This window comes from Choloepus didactylus, chromosome 13 (assembly GCF_015220235.1).
Source record: "Choloepus didactylus isolate mChoDid1 chromosome 13, mChoDid1.pri, whole genome shotgun sequence".
Classification (NCBI taxonomy): domain Eukaryota; kingdom Metazoa; phylum Chordata; class Mammalia; order Pilosa; family Megalonychidae; genus Choloepus; species Choloepus didactylus.
Window position 1 is genome coordinate 12,467,735 of NC_051319.1, and position 20,780 is coordinate 12,488,514.

Sequence of the window (20,780 nt, forward strand, 5' to 3'; positions counted from 1 at the left end):
AATGCTGCTCCTGCAGCCTTCACATAAATGTACCCTATCTGTATCACTCAAGGCTTCAAGCAGCGACTGAGGAAGTCCATGGCAGGCTGATAAAATGTGTAGGAGTTAACACCTGAGTGTGTTTGAGACTTTACTTCACAAACAACAACTGTTGAGAGCCTAGGATGACTTTTTTCTTTTTTTAAGAGGCAACCCCTTAACATTTTGGTGCATGTATTCCTGTTCTTTTATTCCCACTAAATCTTTAATATGTCAGTAGTGATACATGGAGCATAATTTCAAGTTTCTTCTGCCCTGCTGGAAAGCTGAGAATTTTATATTGCTTGACAGATGAGAATTATGGGAAGAAATTAATATTACCAGCAAGACATCCAAGACTCCTAAATTTAGCGAGGAAATGCTTCCATATCTTTGAAAGTCTGTAACCACTAACACAGATTTCTTTTATATGTTAAATAAAATGCCTTATAAAAATGTTTTATAATACTTTACACAATGCTATAATTTCCTGACAACAAATTTAATGCCAAATTGGCTATTCCTTTTAACCATTTTTAAGTAAAAGGCATGGGGTGATTTGCACTAATAGCATAACCAGCTGAAATTGAAGCACATTCCATAGTTTGATGGTGTTAATGTATACAATGTGATCATCCTGAAGTTTTTCATCTCCCCCATCTGAAAATTTATAGTACCATAGAATTGAAAGTAGTCTTAAAAAATCCTTTAAAGCATATTTTATTTGGTGGCATAATGAGACTATTGTCCTATTTAAAATATCTAAGTATAGCTACATTAACAAGATTTTCCCCAATCGTGTGGTTAATGTATTAAAATGTCAGGGCATCCACGTTAGTAGTAGCTGTGATAATGGAATAAGTGACAGCTTTGGTTATTTATCTTTGGTCAGTGAATCTGTTGAAGGGGCTTCTGCTTTGTTTGAACTGCACTCATTTAACTCTTAGATTTGGCTCATGCATTCTGCTCATTGCGTAATATATTCTGTTAAGGTCAGGGCTAAAATTTTTGTCAAATGCAGAATGTGAAAGAGTGAAGAAATCTGCTTTATTTTTAAAGAAATAGTGAATTGAGAGTGTTTTAAAGGCATGATTTCCTGGCAATATCTTGCCATCCATTGTACAAAAGTGTGTAACAGTTATCAAAGGTGAAGCAAGATGCTGTGCAGAGAAATCCGACATGCGGCTTAAAGATCCTGGGTAGTTTTACTGGACAAGCAAACTCCACTAACTTCTACTGAGCTTGCTTTCTGGAGTTCTTTAGTTTTTCACATTAATTATAAGGATAGAAAAGAAGTGTTTGGGTTCTTCGGGTCCTTTTAAATGAAGTGTAAGTTTGGGGCTGGGGAGACGACATGAAGGATTTCATTTAGTAATAAGTTTTTCCTGCCATTGAATGATAGATATCTCTTAGTCAAAGGGTTTTTGAGGGAAGCTCCTTGTAAATGTACTTAGAAAAGATAATTTGTCATTTGTCAAAAAGGGTTAGAATAATCTTAACTGCAGTTTGGTCACGTACCAGGCAGACAACGACTAGCCCTTGAAAGCTCTAATAATCTATGAGTCTGTGTTATCCCTTCCATCCTGAGCTCTTCTTTACAGGGCAATTCTTCTGATTCTTTCTGGTTTGCTATCCCCTGGTGACAGCATTCATCACTCATTCTTCCAAATGGTCAGCATTCCATTTCTGTGCTTTGAAAAACTATGCCGAATCTCTTATCCCAAGCACCCTCAGTTTAAACACATAAATTCAGGTCTGTGTTCTCTCTTGAATGTTATGACTGGCGACAAGATCACAGATCTTATGGTTGTTTCGATTACAAAGATGTTTTTGTGGTCAGGACTTTTTTTTAATGCTATTAGTACAGACTTATTTAATCATGAATTTTGCTTGTAATGTTTTTAAATGTTTTTAAAAATATCTGAAATTGTTTTTTCTTAAGAGTAACACTTCACAGAATATGAGAGTTGAGGGAGGATGTTCTTAAAAAAAATAATGTAACACTGCCAATGCCAAGCAGCAAAGTACTGGAGTTCCTGCTGTGGCTATACCACAGGGCTGGTGCAGACGAAGGACAGAGCAGTAGGGCAAGGCTTGCTTCTGGTCTTCATTTAGCGTAAAGTCTCCTTGGGGAGGTGACACTAACCCACAAGGAGCGGTAGAGAACAATGCCCGCTGGAACTGTAAGAACGAGCTCTAAATACTGTGGGGATTCAAAAGACGTGAACTCCTCAGGGACTGGAGCAATCATGGCAGCTTCATGGAGGAGGCAGGCCCACAGCTGGTCCTGAAGGGAAGTTCATGGAGAAGGCATGTTAAGTAGAAGTTCTCTCTTAAGCCCCTTCAGTGCTGTGATTCTTTTAGGGTCCAATTCCAGAAATTGGCCTGACTTTGAATTACTGAGCTGAAATTTCCCAGGCTTTGCCTGCCTTGCAACTGTAGTTACTCAGAGTTCATGGAAAGGGACTGCTTTAGTTTCAGTTCCTTGGAAGGATGGGCTGGTTGGCACAGGCAGCACTGGAAAAAGCTGCTGTTCTGACGGGCTGTGAATCCCCTCCCTCAGGACTGGCTGCAGTGGACCGCATCAATGCTGCGATTCGGGAAGGTGACCCCGAGAATACGCTGCTTGTGCTGGAGAAGCCTGAGGCCCAGCTGCCTGCCGTTTATCCCTGTGCTGCTGCCATGTATCAGAACGAACTTTTCAACCTCCAGAAGCAGAATGCCATGGTGAGTCAGAGAAGGCTGCTGTTACGGAGACATCAGGACTCACATCCAAGTGAGGGGGAGGCTTTTAAGGAAAGGTGAAGGGGAGTGAAGGGTCTTTAACTTGTAATCCATCCTGGCCTCTGTGGCCCACCTGTACCAGTTCCATGGCCTCTGTGAACTCCTGTCTTTAAGTCTGCGTAAAGAACTTAGGAGCACAGTCAGGAAATCGAGGCAGTAGTCCAAAAAATGTACATAAAAACAGGTTGTCCCAGTTCTGTGTGTTTTTTTTTTTTTTTTAAGAACTTGGAAAATTTTTGGTTGCACTAAAATATTTTTTGAGCATGTAATATTTTGATTTAGAAAAAGAAGCTCTGAACCTGCCTTTCTATAAATCTGCAACTAAGAACATTATAACTATGGTTTTGATTTTTGCAAATTTATTTGATTTTTGCAGATTTATGCTCCTAATTTCTTAATAGTATTGAACACTAATACTCATGTTACAGTAATTAAAAGCATGTGTACTAGTACAGGAATAAGCCAAACAATGAAACAGAATAAAAAGTACTGGATGCAGAGCCAAAACTTATTATATGAGAAAGCTAACATTTCAGTAAGGTGGGGAAAGGATTATTTAATAAATGAAACCCTTACAAGTGTTTAACCATTTACATTGGCTCAGAAAGAAAAGATTAGCTCACTAAACCTATCATATATCAGAATTAATTTCCAATGGATTAAAAGACTGAACATAAAAAGTAATTTAAAAATTAAAAATTAAACTTTTAAGGAAAATGTAGGACATTTGATCTTAAATATCAAAAAGAACACTCTTCCACAGTTAAAAGAGGAAGAGGCCAACAGCATGAACAGACAGTTAATAAAACCACTGTACAAGTGACCAGCATACAAAAAATGTTTAAACTCGGAAGTAAATAAAGGTAAATTAAAATAAGATGCAATTATTTTTTAATCAGATTGGTAGAGGTTAGAAAGTGTCAACCCAGTATAGCTATAAATACAGGGAAGCAGTCATTCTCATACACAACTGGCAGATGTGTAAATTGTGCAATCTTTCTGGGGAGTAATCTTGATAATGTGTATCAAAAGCTTAAAATTTGGTTACCCTTTATCCTGACAATTACATTTCTAGAAAATGATCCTAAAAGAAATATACCAAAAAGATTTAGCTATAGGGATGTTACACAGCACTGTTTATAATATTGAGAAACTGGAAAGAAACCACGTATTTTACTAAGAGATTACTTAATCTATGATACTTCTATGTGCTAGGAGTCCTATGCAAACAGTAAAAATGATAGCGTAAAAGATAATGAGCTAAACAGATGTTCCTAGAGCAAGTGGAAAAATGGTATCAAAGTATAGCATTAACTTGTTTCTTTGTATAATAAGAAAATGAAAATAAAAATCAGTTTTAAATATATGAATGCATTTTTAAAAAGGATATGTAGTAAAGTGCTTGGGGTGGTGGTAGGATTTGTTTGTTTTTAATCAAGATTGCCTATATTTTCTAAATAGAAATATACTATTTTTGTAATGAAAGAAAAATAGACTGTTTTTTTAAATTGCACTTGAATTCTCTTCGTTAATATTCCCTCCCTCTTTGCCAGCTTGAAGCTCAAGGCTGCTTCCAGGCTAGCACCATCATCATCCTCAACTGGTCAATACCTAGTCCGTGGTTTTCCAGCCCCATTCTTCTTCTTTTTGTCAGCTTATCCTTTTTGCTGCTTACAACTTTAGATATTTGTGGACAGTTCACTGGAATGATAGACAAAGTAAATCTCAAATGACTCCTTTCTGCTTTTTACTTGTAATTGTAGACATTCCTGATGTATTAAACTTGTACTTAATATCAACTTATTGGATAAAACAAACTTATCATGCTCCCTATGATAATCCTTCCCATCTGCTTCCAAAGGTAAAATTATGCTTTGTTTTTCCCCCTGCAGGAAATCTCTGGATACCCAGAAAGCTATAATAATGTATTTTAATGTGAATATAATGTTATAATATCTTTTTTAAATACGTGTAATATTCTTTAACGTAAAGGCATATATCAGCCCTTTTTAAAACTCTTTCTCATGCTCCATTTTATGCTCCTGCTATATGATGAAAGCAATTTCCCCTTGAAGTCAGGCCAACACAGTATAAAATGGTTTGGTGGAAGAGAACATTCTTTTGAAAATTTAATGTGAATTTTTTAAATAAGCCAAATCCAGTTTTATAAATTATATAAATTTGGAAATCCTTAGTTGCTTTTCCAAAAGAGTTACTTCAGATTTCTTCAAATATGTAGACCTGTGATACATTTTTAAATGTCTTCCCAATTTATTAAAATGTGATTTAGACTAACTCTTTTTTTGCATTAGAATCAATATTCTTGGCTTAAAGATCTTGATTTCCATTTTCTGGGATTATAACTTTTAGGTAAAATTTTGCCCTCCTATCCTTCACCCTTAATTCAGACTGAAGATCATTAGCTATGCTAGAATGTTACCTCCTGCTCAGTCAATGGCAAAATTGTCCATTCCTAAGCTGAATTATTTGGTAGGCTTGAGCCTGTGAGCAGGCAATATAGCTGTAGCAATCAGCTATGGGAATGCAGATTTTTGTGGACTCATAACTTGTTGGTTGTAATTAACTCAGTCCCCAAAATGATTATTCAGAAAAACCCAGGAGTCATTTATAAATCTGTTCTTTAAAGTCAGTGGAAAGTAAGTGACTAATGACCCACTCTTCCAACTGGGCTGTCAAAATCTTAGACTTTCTGTTGCTCTTTGAAATGTGCCTTCCAAACTGCCCATCAGATAAGGAGGTGTATGATTTGGGGAACTTACAGTGCCTTATGTTTTCCAACAGAACTACTTGGTCCACGAGGAACTTTCAATTGCAGTAGAAATGTTGTCTGCTGTTGCTTTACTAAACCAGGCCTTGGAAACCAACGATCTTGTGTCTGTGCAGAATCAACTCAGAAGCCCATCAATGGGCTTCAATAATCTGGATGAGGCATGTGTGGAACGGTAAGGTCCAATTTGGGCTTCCAGCCCTTCTTTCAGTGTAGAAGTACACTTGTGGCAGATCTCAGAAATTAAAGGAGTTGCTCTTTAGTGGGAAAATCCATATATCCTTGCTCACATTTTATTGAGATATATTCAGTTTTATTGAGATATATTCACATACCATACAGTCATCCATGGTCTACAATCAGCTGTTCACAGTACCATCATATAGTTGTGTATTCATCACACCAATCTATTTTTGAACATTTTCCTTACACCAGAAAGAATAAAAATAAGAATAAAAAATAAAAGTAAAAAAAGAACAACCAAAGCATCCCCCCCATCCCACCCTATTTTTCACTTAGTTTTTGTCCCCATTTTTCTAGTCACCCATCGATACACTGGATAAAGGGGAGTGTGATCCACAAGGTTTTCACAGTCACACTGCCACCCTTTGTAAGCTACATTGTTATACAGTCATCTGCAAGAGTCAAGGCTACTGGATTAGAGTTTGATAGTTTCAGGTGTTTACTTCTGATTGATTATTCTGATACATTAAACCCTAAAAAGGGTTCTCTAGATAGTGCGTAAGAATGTCCACCAGAGTGACGTCTCGACTCCATTTGAAATCTCTCAGCCACTGAAGCTTTATTTCTTTTCATTTCGCATCCCCCTTTTTGGTCAAGAAGATGTTCTCAGTCCCACGATGCTGGGTCCAGATTCGTCCCCAGAAGTCATATCCTGCTTTGCCAGGGAGATTTACACCCCCAGGAGTCAGGTCCCACATGAGGGGGAGGGCAGTGAGATCACCAGCCGAGTTGGCTTAGAGAGAGGGCCACATCTGAGCAACAAAGAGGTGCTCAGGGGAGACTCTTAGGCACAATTATAAGCAGGTTTAGCCTCTCCTTTGCAGTAATGAACTTCATAAGGGCAAGCCCCAAGATAGAGGGCTCAGCATACCAAACCGTCAGTCCTCAACGTTTGGCTCACGTTTCCTGAAAGCTAGTCCGATTTGTTTAAACAGTATTTCTAATATTAGAGAACTTTACGGTATTCCTTTTGGGGGCAGAAAGGATCGGGAAATGATCGTCCCTGTGGCAGTTAATGACTGTTTTTATCATCAGCGAAGAATAATCAATAGGCTGAAAATAAAGGAAGTGTGGAAAACATGCCTTTCGTTGGGTTTCTTTGGCAGACAACAGAATGTGATAGAGTGGGAAGCAACTTTAAAAATCATCTAGTTCAGTTCTCTTATTTTTCTGATGAAGAAACTGAATATAGTTCTCCAGACTCAAGGTTGGGCAGTTGGGTCCTGTTGTCAGTTTGCTAGAGATGCCGAAATGGAATATACCAGAAATGGACTGGCTTTTAACAGTGGGGATTCAGTAACTTACATTTTACAGTTCTGAGCTGTGAAAATGTACAAATCAAGGCATCAACAGGATGATTCCTTCTTCCTGAAGAAAGGCAGCTGGTGATCCGGGACTCCTCTGTCACATGGGAAGGCACATGGTGACATCTGCTGGTCCTTCTCTCCCGGGTGCCACTGCTTTCAGCTTCTGGCTGCTCTGTCTGTGGCTTTCTTTCTGAGCTTCTTTGTGTTTCTCTCTTTTAGCTTCTGTCTCTCTTAGCTTCTCTGTCTTTTTCTCTATTTCATGCTCTTATAAAGGGCTCCAGTAAGAGGATTAAGACCCACCTGGGGCATGCCTCAACTGAAATAACGTAATCAAAAGGTCCCACCCACAATAGGTCTACACCCACAGAAATGGATTAGCTTTAAGAACATGATCTTTTCTGGGGCACATACAGCTTCAAACTGTCACAGGCTCCATACCCCACTCTTTGGATTTCTAAACCAAAGATATCTTGAGACTGCAGTGGGTAATATCTCAGTTTAGCATTTTTCAGTTAACGTTCTCAAAATATGCTACAGGATAGTACAGTTGATAGTATTATAAAACACTATAGCACATCTAGAGAGAAAATTACAGGACCAGGTTAAGGAGCCAGATTAGAGATGGAGTAAAATAAAGCCCAGGTTAAAACAAGTGCTTTTCCAGCCTGGATTCTTGTGGCCACCAGAGGGTGCTGTCCACATAAATCTTTACATAAGCTCTTTTCAGCTGCTATTCTGTAACTGCTGTGCAAATAGGTAGATGGGTCACATACAACTGCACAGGAAAAATTAAAAGGACTTCTTAGATATTAAACAAATGGTGTTTGCCCACTTGTCTACATAGAGAATGGCCAAAAAGTAGCAGAAGGACAGTGGGTTTTCCTTGTTTTTAGACTTTTTGGGGAAACTGATGTTCTTGTTGTATAGCCATCTGGTTCAGCATACTCCTCAGACTCTGTTTCCAAGCTAATTTATTTCTATTAAGGGCAACACCAAGCTCCAAGTTTAGAAGGCTCAAGCCCAACTTGAATTGTCCTCTGCCCTCTGCCAGGCACCCTTGTGCTGTGAACAGCCTGCTCACTTCTCTCGCTGTGAGTGCCAATCTGTGTGCACTCACATAGATTGCTTCTGTAATAACCTCCAAATTGGTCTTCCTACATCTTTTATCTCCTCACTCATTAATCATTTATTCTTGCCTAGCCGGGCTCTGCTGCTGTCCCTTAGGACTTAGTGTCAAAGTAGAGCAGCCCATTCCCTTTTGAAGCTGAGGGTCTCATGGGGCACTATTAGCATCTTGGTGGGATGATTACACGATGACTGTCCCACTTATTTAGCATCCCTGACCACTGCCCTCTCACACTAGTCCCACTCCCCAACCCCACCCCACCCCCAATGCCAGTCACTCATTTTGATAATTATGTTCCCCAACACTTCCAAATACCCTTTAAGGAATCCAAATGCCCAATTGAAAAACCACTTTTATACCTGTGGTTTTCAAACTGGAATCTACAGATACAACTCAGGGTTCAAGTGTTCTTGTGTAAGAAACTTTTTAATTTGTGTTTTTGCTTTGATAATAGTTTAAAAATTTGATTTAAGTACATTTTCAATGTCTAGATAACCCAACACTGATGAGATTTCAGGGTCCATTTTTGTTTTGACAGTTGCATCGCTCCCCAGTGATCATCCACAGCCTCTGCATTTCACTTTCAATGCTAGCTTCTTAGTCTAGGTCCTGGGAAGCCCAGGTTTTTAGGTTATCAAGTTTGAGACCCGTGGCTCAATCCAAAAACTACCCCAAATTGTTGTGCAGGTCCTTCATAGCACAAGGGTGCTAAGGGCTGCCTTGATGAACTCTCCCAAAGGCTCTGTCTGTTCAAAATGACTTGTGCCCTTGGGGCTATGTTAACCCAGAAAGGTTCTTTTGTCCAATTCTCACAAAAGTGAGGTATTAAGGGTTAGCAGTTGTTCTAGGCATATACTGTGCCCAGATTATTTGTTCTAAAATGTCGCTATCTTTATAAAGATCCTCTGTTCGATTGTTTCCTCTTCTCATCTGACCTTAGCCCCCAGTTGCTTCCCTGCTCAGATTTTGCACTTCAACTTAGCTGGATCATGTTCTGGTCGCTACCCACCATGGCCTCTCCCCACTGGGATCAGGCTGCCCATCACCCATGTCTGCTCAGTACAGCATTGGAGCTCCCAAGCCCTGCCTACCTTCGATTATGTTTCTGTGAATTATTTCCATGCTTCTCAGCCCCTTCAAACCCAGCTAATGACACCTCTTCTGGGAACCAGCAAAATGTGGTTGGTGGAGCCTGAGCCTTGGAGCCCAGAATATCTGAGTTTGACCATCACTAGCTGAGCCCTCCTTTCTTCATCTGTAAAGCACAATTTATAAAAAAGAAACAAAAACCTACTCTGCAGCATTGTTTTGAAGTTTGAATGCTTAGTTCTTTGTCTCTCACAGGGAAGTTTCTTCACCAGTAAGAACTTCCTTCCACTTTGCCTTCCTTTGAACCCTATTGTTTCTACTTTTATGGGCTTTACTGTTTTCTGCTTTGAGTTTTTGTCTTACCCACTAGTCTGAAAGCTCCTTGAAGTACAGGGCCATGTCCTGTTCATCTGAATTACCTCTGTAGAGCCTGCCACATATTTCTCAGATATTAAGTGCTTAATAAACACCTGCTGAATCAAATTGGGTTGATAATCTTTTCAAAGCTTCCTGGTTCACTATGAAAAAAGTCTTCTAGCCCATCCATAGCATAAAGCAAAGAAAGCTCTGAGAAAAGAAGGGAAAGGGAAGGACACAGACTTGTTTTGGGAGAGGACCAAATGTTTTCCAAAAATTGACATCTTTGGTTCTTGACACTAGTGCTTATATTGAAAAGCCTTTTGAACCCTGTTGTGTTAATCCTAAGATCTTTTCCTTTGACTGGTTGTTGTGTATGTCTAAAGATATGAAGAGAGTGTGAGTGTGTACGTGTGTTCTGTATTCATTCTTAACCTTTCTCATTTTATTCCTGTTGGGTCATCATTTAGACATTTAGCATATGAAATGCTTGTAAGAACTTTGTACTTTCTTACAGAAATGGATGCTAACCAGTGCAAAGGTGCCAGTTTTTCTATATTGCTACCGTAGTCAATATTGTTTATTATATACTAATGGTGAGCAGACTATTTGCGTAGGTTTGTGACTCTTGGTAAGGTGAACCTCTCACACATAACATCTAGCCATTTTCTGGTCTGCATTTGGTGCTGCCTCATTCAGCTACAAATAATAAATACACAGCACCACTTCCTTTTTGAACAATGTTTTTCTTTAAACAACTCTGTGGAAGACACTTCACTGTCAACCTGGAGCATGCAGAACTTTGAGAAAGTTTGTCACAACTAGAGAAACTGTTTCCGACTCAGTGTTATGTTACCTTTTTTTAACCTCTGCTTTTTGTAAATCCCTATGTGCTACTGAGAAGTCAAATTGCATAAGTGAATCAGTATGTACCTAGAGAACTGTTCTTTATTTTCCATGCATATGGGGATTGTTCTTTATTTCCCTGGGATTAGGATTCAAAGAAACCAAACTTTTGAGTTTCTTTATTTTGGGCTGGAACAGTTGATGTTAGCTTCTGGTTGTAACATTGGTTTTATGATTTTTAAAGGGGAAATTGATTATTGAGAAATAAAAATTTCTTAGTAATATAACAAGGTGGATAATTTTTTCACTCAGATTTCTCCAGACAAGAAAAAAATAATCAAATGGTTGACCAAACTATTTTCCAGAGGACTGTATACAGTAAGGGAGGGGCAGGGTCAGAAATAAGGTATGAGGGCAGCATGGCACAGTGAGCAAAGAACCAAGACGTGCAGGAGGAAAATTAGTGAATGACTGAAAAACAAAAAATAATAATAGTTCCACAGAGTTGAGAACTTGTGGTTTTGCTTAAGTTAGGTATGAGGTTGGATTTTTAAAACTTCCATTAAACAGCATTTTTACAGAAAACTTCTTTTAAGAAAAAACACCATTAGTACCAGCAAGTTCGTAAGTGACAAAGATGTACAAGAGAATTTTACTTGCCTTTCTACTCCTTGTCTAACCTCATATTAATATACATGTGGCCACAGGTATAAAATTTTAGGTACACAACATAAAGAAAACTGTTTCTTATTGGTATCATGATTGTTTTTTCTTCCACAGTTATGCAAATACATTACTCTCCATTAAATTAGAAGCCTTATCCCAAGGGCAAGATAACTTAACCTGGAATGAAATTCAGAATTGTATCGATATGGTTAATAGTCAAATTCAAGAAGAAAACGACCGTAAGTATGCGGACACTTTTCTTTTCCATGAAGTGGGGGAATAAGTGTCTGGATGACTTAGTTCTTTATATAAGTGCTGCATGTCTGTGCATGGAGGCTTATGAAAGCATACTCCCCTATATGTGTGACTATATTTATATATAAATGTTATGCCTGAAGTGCTGTACCAACATATTAAAAACAATACAAGGCAATCACAAAGGACATAAAAGCCTAGAATAAAAATACATGAATGCAAGTCCTAGTATTTTCTTATTTAATTTGTACTTCTAAGACCACTTGGCATTTTAAGCCCACAACTTTACCTTGACCTTTCATTTGGGCATTTTTCTGAAATATGATATACATTCCTGCCTTAGGAATGGAGAAATTGAAATGCAGTCTGTTGCTTTGTATTGCAAATCATGGCAATCCACATGTTTCTAGAAATTATGAGCTACCAGCATGAAAATACCGCAAACCCAAGATATGCTATGAACTGCACTTTCTTCAATATCAGCTCATTTCCTTCTTTGTCTCTTGCTTATAAAAACAGAGTAAAGAAAGAGAAACTATACAACTTTAGTCAGGTATATTTGCTGCTTTTCTATAGAATGAATTACCAAATTCAAACTTCAAGCTGTCTTTTCCATCATAAAAACAAATGCCATCTTTGGTTTTCTCAGAGCTCCTTGATTTGTCAGCAGCACTAGATTAAGATTGCCAAAGTCATTGCCGTCCATTCTACCCTCTGGCTTTGACTGACTTTTTCCAACTCACCTGCTCTATGTTTGCTGACGGAGTAGGTAGATATTTCTCCTACCATGTTAAGATGTTTTGTTCTAGTGTACTTTGATAAACTCTCAGATCTGGTCTTCTAATTGTGTGTCTAATTTTAGAATACTAAAACCATTCTTAAGGTTAAATGTATGACTTTTTAGTTTGCTTTTGCTTAGTTTTCTTATTTTCCTTTACCGTTTTCTCTGAGTACTGTGTCAAAAATCAAGGCTGGAATTTTTTTTCCGAAACATCTTCTCTAGCCCACTTATACAAAATAGGGCCCAGGTATACTACCTTGATATATAGCATACATGTGACTCTGATCCCTGGACACTTTCTTAATGTCCTTTTCTACTTCGTGAGAATTGAAATTTCCTCTTTTGTGACCACACAGCTTTCATTTGCATCTCTTCATTTCCTTTCCTGAGACATTTTGGAACCCTGCTTGTCGGGTGGTTTGCACACAGCCCACTTAGTGCTTTTCTGATGGGTTAGCTTGGGAGTGTGTTGTTCTTGCTAGATGTTAGGTAAGAGGCAAGCACTAATTTGAGCAAATGTGTGCAGCATCATCTAGGGGAAAAAGATTGGTTTGCATGTACTGTGACAGAGGTCCGTCCCCAGCCCTCTGCCCTCCTGCCTTTCTCCTTGACCCCCACTCCCACCCCAGCTCCTTACCCTGAGTCTCCTGCAGTAGTGGTTTGGGTACTTTATGGCTAATGCCACCAAAGGGGTAGGAATCTTCATGTCCCATCTTTGTTTTCTTACTTTTTCCCAATTTCTTTGAGCAGTACCCACAATCCAGGTGATTTCTGTGTGTGCTGCTTACAATGAGTGAAGGTGTATTATTTTTCAATGCTAAAAAATTGAAGTTTTACTGTCATTCTCCTTGAAACTGATTAAGGGTGTGTGTATGTGTGTGTGTGTGCCATTTTTCTCAGACTAACAGTTGTAACCCTCATTTTCAGAAAAGAGAAAGTTACCGTTTGTATAGTTTAAAAAAAGAGTGGTCTTTTGTAGATGAATTTACTTATTAAGCACTAATGTCTTTTGACTGGTATATTATTTTATTTGCCAAGGTCACTGCACTGCTGTGTTATTCTCCATGGGACATACACACAGGCACAATAACATTTCTTCTAAGTATCTTGTTACAAAGGGCTTATGCCATAACCAGAGTAGTTATTTCAGAGACGAATATTTTCTTTCTAAAATTTGGGGAGTTTAATATGGAGTATTTAATTTTTCTGTATTTTTTTTTGTGTTGTTTTTCTCTATTTTTTTCCTTCATTGCGGTATTTTTGCTTAAGTTTGATATCATATTTTTAGGTAACTGTTTACAAAGCTGAATTTTTAAAAGTAGGCCAGTATAAATATGCATGAATTACACAATATAGTAATTAATCATCTGAATGAACTGAGAATTTTTTTAACAACAACTTGAAAGCACATTACTCACGCGTCACCACCACACACACCAAGGTGCAACCCTGTGTCTGAGTTGTGACGTGATAAGGTATGCAGCTAACGGAAAATGATAAATGTGGAAGTTGAATTTAACGGAGAATCTGCTGAACACATTTCCCCAGACTTGGATGTTCTGTTGACTTTTTAATGGAAAGTTTACTTTTTCCAATAGAGCCATAGAGGAGCATTATTTTAATCATGTAGCCTGGACAGGAAAGTTTTCTTCATTTGAGTCTTTGACTTCTTTCCAAATTTGGCAGGTACTTCTCTTTTTAAGCTACTTTATTTGCTGTCTCAAATACAAGAAGTCTAAGAGCAAGCTTATTTTTTCATTGGAGTAAAATGTTAGAGTATCACACCTTAATTTAAAAGAGGTGGGCCATGAAGTAACATGAAATGGGATTTCTCCTTTATTAAGAGAGGACGTGATACAAGTGTGCCCAGGGGGCTTCTGGGTAGGTCTTTCAGCTCCTGTGAGGTAATTGACTATGACCTCAGCAGTTTGTGTTCTTAGAAACAAACCAAACCCAAATCTAAGCAGTTGATTTCAATCAAGTCAGCTGAAATGCACTCATCTCCAGGTGATCGGCCATTAGGAACACACATTCTCTTTTTCTTGGACTTGGTTCTGTAAGGACCACTTTTGGATGGGTGTTTAGAAGTGTTTAGAACATTCTGCCCAAGGGAGTGTCCTGAGATTAACATGAAGCATTCCATGCTCTTGAGATTACAAATACTATATGGTGAAATGATAATACAGAATATAAATAGTACTCAGACTAGAGAGCTCCCAAGGCATATTAGAGAAATACTTTTGCTTTGTCTTCAAACATATTTAAGTATTATAACCTGAGATAATTTCTAGGAGTTTTAGTTGTCCTTTGCCTCCTACAGAGAAATCTTTTAACTCTTAGCAAGATGGTGTTTGTGGTGTCATCTATTCAGAAAATGTTTAGCTACATATTTTACCTTGATTTGAATGTCAAGATGAAGATACTTTTTAAAAATTAGTAGGTACTTAGTTTATTTCATGGCATATGACATTTGTAAAGTGACTTTTGCTCATTTTTGATGAAAAATAACTGGCAAACTGAGAAATAGTAAGTTTGACTTTAAGACTTTAAGAAATAGTATATTTGACTTTATGGTTTATTTTCACTACCAGTTCTTGTCTATCAGCACTAACCTGAAAAGCAAAAGCCACTCTGCTAGTATGTATATGTGTGCATATGTGGATATAGCAATAGGTAGTTATATGTATATATACTTTATTATCATATTATTTTCTGTCTAGGTGATTGTTTATTTTATTAGTAGTAAGGTGGTATTGAGAAGTGGCCTTTGTATAGACTACTTTGCTGGAATTTAAAAAACTTCTATTCCACAGCTTGGCTTCTGTGCTTTTCATTCCTAGAACTTAGAGTCCATATCCTAATATGTGGTAGAAGATTAAACTGGTGGATGTGCTTACTCATCCTTTGGTACATCCATGAATAATTAGAGCTCCAGGTGTTATTTTACCTACTGTATTAAATAAACAATTTGTGCAACTAATTAGTCATAGTTGAACCTTGAAAGTATCCCAAAACACGCAAGACTGTGTTTATTTCTATGGATCCTACCTAGACTTTCCAGTAAAATAGCATGTGGCTATTTACATTTAAATTAATAAAAATAAAATAATTAAAATTAACATTAATTTACATTTAAAATAATTAAAATAAAAAATTTAAGTTAATTAAAATTAAGAATTCCATTTCTTAGTTACACAAGGCACATTTTAAGTGCCCAATAGTTACATGTCGGCTAGTGCTGACCGTATTGGACAGCACACATATGGAACCTTTCCATCATTACAGACAACGCTGGACTACGTTGATCTGGAAAGTCCCTCTGCTGTTCATTAGCACTGTAGGGAATTGTTTGGTTTTGCACTATCTCTGATTTTGCATCCTTTGCAGAGCAATGAAGTAATCAGTGTATAGAATATATCCAAACCTTTCTGCACTTCAGTTTTCTGTAGTCTCTACTTTTCTTTCTTCTTTTCTAGTTCTGGTATTCTTGAGTTCCATCGCCTAAATATCTTGGCTTTACTATATAACATCTAAATAAGAGTTACACTAGAAATTAGCATCCTTGCTGCTACTCACATGCAAACTATTGCCCCCCCCATAACAGCTTGAGACATAATTCTCATCTAAAATTCACCCTTTTACAGTATACAATTTAATGGGGTTTGGTTATTCACAAAGTTGTGCAACTATCACCATTATCTAATTCCAGAATATTTTTATCACCCCAAAAAGAAACTCTGTACTCATTAGCAGTCAGTCCCTCTTCCTCTCCAGCCCCACCCCCACCCCCTGGGAACCACTAGTCTTCTATGGATTTGCCTATTCTGGACATTTCATATGAACAGAATCTTAAGATAAATGACCTTTTGTGTTTGGCTTCTTTGACTTAACAATGTTTTCAAGGTCCATCTATATTGTAGCATGTTTCAGTACTTCATATTCTTTCTGGGTCAAACAATATTCCATTGTGTGGATGTATGCCACATTTGGTTTATCTTTTCATCAGTTAATGAATACTGGGCTTATCTTAAGGCTACTGTAACAGTACCACAAACTTGGTGGCTTAAAACAGCAGAAATTTATTTTCTCTCAATTCTGGAATCTAGAAGTCTGAAACCAAAGTGTCAGTTAGGCCATAGGCCCTCTGAATCCTTCCTTGCCTCTTCCTGGCTTCTGATGTTAACCGCAATCCTTGGCTTGGTCCTACAGCACTTGTTCTCTGCCTCTGTGGTCACATGGCCTCTCCTCTCTTGTGTCTGTGTCTCAGCGTCCGAATTTCCTCTTCCTATAAGGATAGCAATCATATGGATAAGCGCCCACCCTAATCCAGTCTGTCCTCATCTTATCTAATCACATCTTCAAAGACTATTTCCAAACAAGGTCACATTTAGGACCAGGGGTTAGGACTTGAACATGTCTTTCTGGGGATCACAGTTCAATCCATAAGAGTTGTTTCCACTTTTGGACTATTATGAATAATGCTATAAAGATTCACACACAAGCTTTTGTGTGGACATAGGATTTCAGTTCTCTTGGGTCATGTGGCAAACTGTGTTTAATTTTCAAGGAATTAACAAACTGCTTTCCAAACTGGTTTCGCCATTTTACATTCCCACCAGCAATATATGAGGGTTCCAATTTCTCCACATATTTACCAATACTTACGGTCTGTCTTTTTTTAATTATAGCTATCCTGTTGAGTATGAAGTGGTATCTCCTGATTTTGATTTGCATTTCCCTAATGACTGATGATGTTGAGCATCTTTTGTATGCTTATTGGCCATTTGCACATCTTTTGGAGAAATGTCTATTCAAATCCTTTTCCCCTTTTTTAATTGCATTATTTGTTGTTTTATTATTGAGTTGTAAATTACTTAGATATTCTGGATACAAGTCTCTTATCAGATATGTAATTTGCAACTGTTTTCTCCCTTTCTGTGTGTTGTCTTTTCACTTTCTTGATATAATGTCCTCTGAAATACACAAGGTTTAATTTTTCTTTTACAGGGTTTAATTGTGATGAAATCCCATTTACCTATTTTTTTCTTTTCTTACTTGTACTTTTGTTGTCATAACTAAGAAACCATTGCTAGTCAAAGCCATGAAGATTTACTCCTATTTTCTTCTGAGAGTTTTATAGTTTTAGCTATTACATTTAGGTCTTTTGTCCATTTTGAGTTAATTTTTGTATATGGTGTGAGTTAGGGGCTCAACTTCATTCTTTTGTTTGTGAATACCCAGTTGTCCCAACACTGTTTTTTATAAAGACTGTTCTTTCCCCTATTGGATTGTCTTGGTATCCTTGCCAAAATCGGTTGACCAAAAATGTAAGGAGTTATTTCCAGACTCAATTCTTCCCATTGATCTATCTATCCTTATGCAAGTCCCACACAGTGTTGATTACTGTAGCTTTGTAGTAGGTATGAAATTGGGAAGAGTATGTCTTCCAACTTTATTCATCTTTTTACAAGATTGTTTTGGCTATTCTTGGTCTTTTGCATTTCCGTATGAATTTTAGGATCAACTTGTCAATTTATGCAAAACAAACAAACAAAAAAACAGGTAGCTGGGAATTTGACAGGGATTGCATTGAATTCTTTGATTGATTGAGGTGTATTGCTAACTTAATGGTATTAAAAGTCTTCAAATTCATGAACATAGGATATCTTTCCATTTATTTAGATGTTGTTTAATCTCATCTGTGTTTTGAAGTTTTCAGTATGCAAGACTCACACTTTTACTTGTTAAATGTATTAAGTATTTCATTCTTTTTGATAATACTATAAATAGAATTTTCTTGATTTCATTTTCAGAAATAGAATTGAAATAGAATTGATTTTCTATATTGATCTTGCATCCTGCAGCCTTGCTATATTCATTTATTAGCTCTAATAGTTTTTTTTTTTTTTTCTTTTGCAGACTCCCCTCCTTCCTTTACTAATTCAACTTTTCAATAGGTGGTTCTAGAGTACTTAACAATGTACTGTGACCTAAAAAAGTTTTTCTTCATTTTATAGGAGTCATTGCTGTAACATACATCAATGAAGCTATTGATGAAGGGAATCCTTCGAAGACTCTAGATTCCTTGCTGTTACCAACAGCAAAGATTAGAGATGTGGATCCAGACTTTGCCCAGCACTACCAGGATGTTTTACACCATGCTAAATCACAGAAACTCAGGGTAAGTCTTAGGATTTTGACCCATTTTTCATAAAGCTTATGAGCTGCTTCTTCTAGCGATCACCCTTAAACCAGAATGGAGGTAACAGGGCTGTGATTTTTCCAGGTGCCAACACATTGGGGAAAAACTGGCTATAGAACTGATTACAGCTTCAGTTCTCATACTAAAAATTCAGTTGTGCGTGAGGTCTTGTTCAGAGTTCAACTCACTGGATATTTACGGTATGTACATAGTGCAGGGCATAGCATCTGATAGGAAAGAAGGAGATATGGAGGAATACATGAAACCATTTGAATGCTCTCTGTCCTTACCCCTCAGGATGCTTAGAAACTCAGGCAATGAGCATTATCACGTCAAATAGTTAGATAACAGTAGAGATCAGTATGTGGCAAAGTGTCAAAGTGAGGGATATACAGAGGGATTCAGAGATGGTGGGGACTGTTGTGGTCTAGAATCCTAAGGGAAATTGGCATAGTGATAGAACAGGAGCTGAGCCTGTTGGGTCGGTGGGTGGAGAACAGGCTGATGTAGGCAGGTAATGCAGTGCTAAGTGGGTACCACCTCGGTTTGTGCTGGGCATGGGAAGACATTGGCCCAGACTGGGTCGTCTTAAAGAGTAGAGGGTTTTATCTGGCAGCAGGGCTTGAATTGATGTTATGAGGAGTCCCACAAATCCTGGCCAGTGTTGGAAGGGTACCTGGCTGAGTGGTGATGCTGTCACCTGAGAGTGATGTCACCTGAGACCCAGCCATCTGTGGCTGCCATGTCCCTGGGTGCAGGCCAAACTGTGAAGGAGTGGGCCTCTCTTCTATACAGGTCTTTAGAACCCAAGAAGTGTCTCATCTGAAACACAGAAAACATCCTTAACTAGAGCAAACCAATACTGATCATGTGCTATTTGCCAGGCATGGTATTAGGTATTTTGTGTGTATTACCTTATTTAATCCTCCTAACAGCCCTATGAGTTATCATTACCTTTATTTTACAGATGATGAAACTAAGGTTAAGTAACTTATCTAAAGCCATCCAAAAAGTAATTCATTCTGGGATTACATCCCAGATCTGTCTGATACAAAAACAAATGTTATTGTGAATTAAGGCAGATAGGACAGGAGGTTTATGGTGTTATTTTTTGTAATAGAAGATGAGAAACAACATAAATGTCCATCAAATGAAGGATGATTAAGTAAATTGTAGCATATCCATTCAGTGAAATACTCTATAGCCATTAAGAAGGAGTGGATCTGTATTGAACATAATCTTTAATATGTATATTAAGTGAAAAAAGCATGCTTCCATGTATTTAAAAATGGGATAATATACCCTTACATACATGTGCCTCTATGTGACTAAAATATTTCTGTAAGATGAACCAGAAGGCTGGTATAGATGGGAGACTCCTTTTTCACACTATAAGTATTTGTACTGTTTTGTGTTACATATTTGATGTTCAGTCCTGTTCACGCCATATTACTAAGCTGCCTCTTTAGAATTGAAGGGCCCTCTGGGCTGTCAGCCTCTGCCAGGCCTGGCAGTGACATTGCCTTACCCTTAGTGCTTTAAAAATGCCCTCACGTCAAACTTTCTCATGTGATCCTCATAGCAGTCATGAGGGTGGACACTTTCTCATTTCATGTGAGTAAGACTGAGGCTCAGGTTCAATGCCAGGCCCAGGTACAGCTGGTGGGTGGGAAAGCAAGAACTCAACCCAAGGCCTCACGTCCCCACACCCCAGGTGTGGGAGACGGAAACTGTGAACAAGGAAAAGTGGGCCTCTTTGCTGTTTCCCACACTTACGTGGCTGTGGTCGTGGCACATTTGCCAGCATTGACAGTTAAAGTTACTTGCTGTAGAGATAGACAGGTACCACTCAGATCTTGGCTTTGTCACAAATTAGCTTCTGTGATCCTGGTCAAGTCACCAGATCTCTGCTTCAATTTTCACATGTGTAAATGAGGATCGTAGTACCTATCTTATAGGATTATGATGAGGATTGAACAAGAATATATACTGCCACAAAAAAGTACTTGATTAACATAGCTTGTATTGTTGTGGGCACTGGTGCCTGCCGTGCAGGTAAGGGGGGTTGTGGGGAGCTTCCCAGCCCTCTGTGTCATAAGGTCTTTCCTAGACCCAGAGCCAGCTCCATCCACACACCAAAGTGGGAACAGGATAGAGAGTGACAGTAGCCATATGGGGGTTTGTCTCTGAGGTGAGCCTAACTACAAACGCAAGGCCTTTTGTATGGAGGAAGCGTAGATTCCCTCCAGACCTTCCAATCTAAGGGCACTAGATCAAGATGGAATTCCCCGAGAGCACTCCAGGGGACCCGGAACACT

At 38.1% G+C, this 20,780-nt stretch overlaps 1 protein-coding gene across 1 annotated transcript in view; it reads left to right on the forward strand.

Annotated features, from left to right (window-relative positions):
* The window catches only part of IQGAP2 (IQ motif containing GTPase activating protein 2), a 311,908-nt gene that overhangs the window by 207,140 nt on the left and 83,988 nt on the right, over nucleotides 1–20,780 (forward strand). The window contains exons 10-13 of the mRNA XM_037801784.1: nucleotides 2,582–2,745; nucleotides 5,605–5,765; nucleotides 11,339–11,463; nucleotides 18,278–18,441. Coding sequence (XP_037657712.1) covers nucleotides 2,582–2,745; nucleotides 5,605–5,765; nucleotides 11,339–11,463; nucleotides 18,278–18,441 — 614 coding nt within the window. The remainder of the gene's footprint in view (nucleotides 1–2,581; nucleotides 2,746–5,604; nucleotides 5,766–11,338; nucleotides 11,464–18,277; nucleotides 18,442–20,780) is intronic.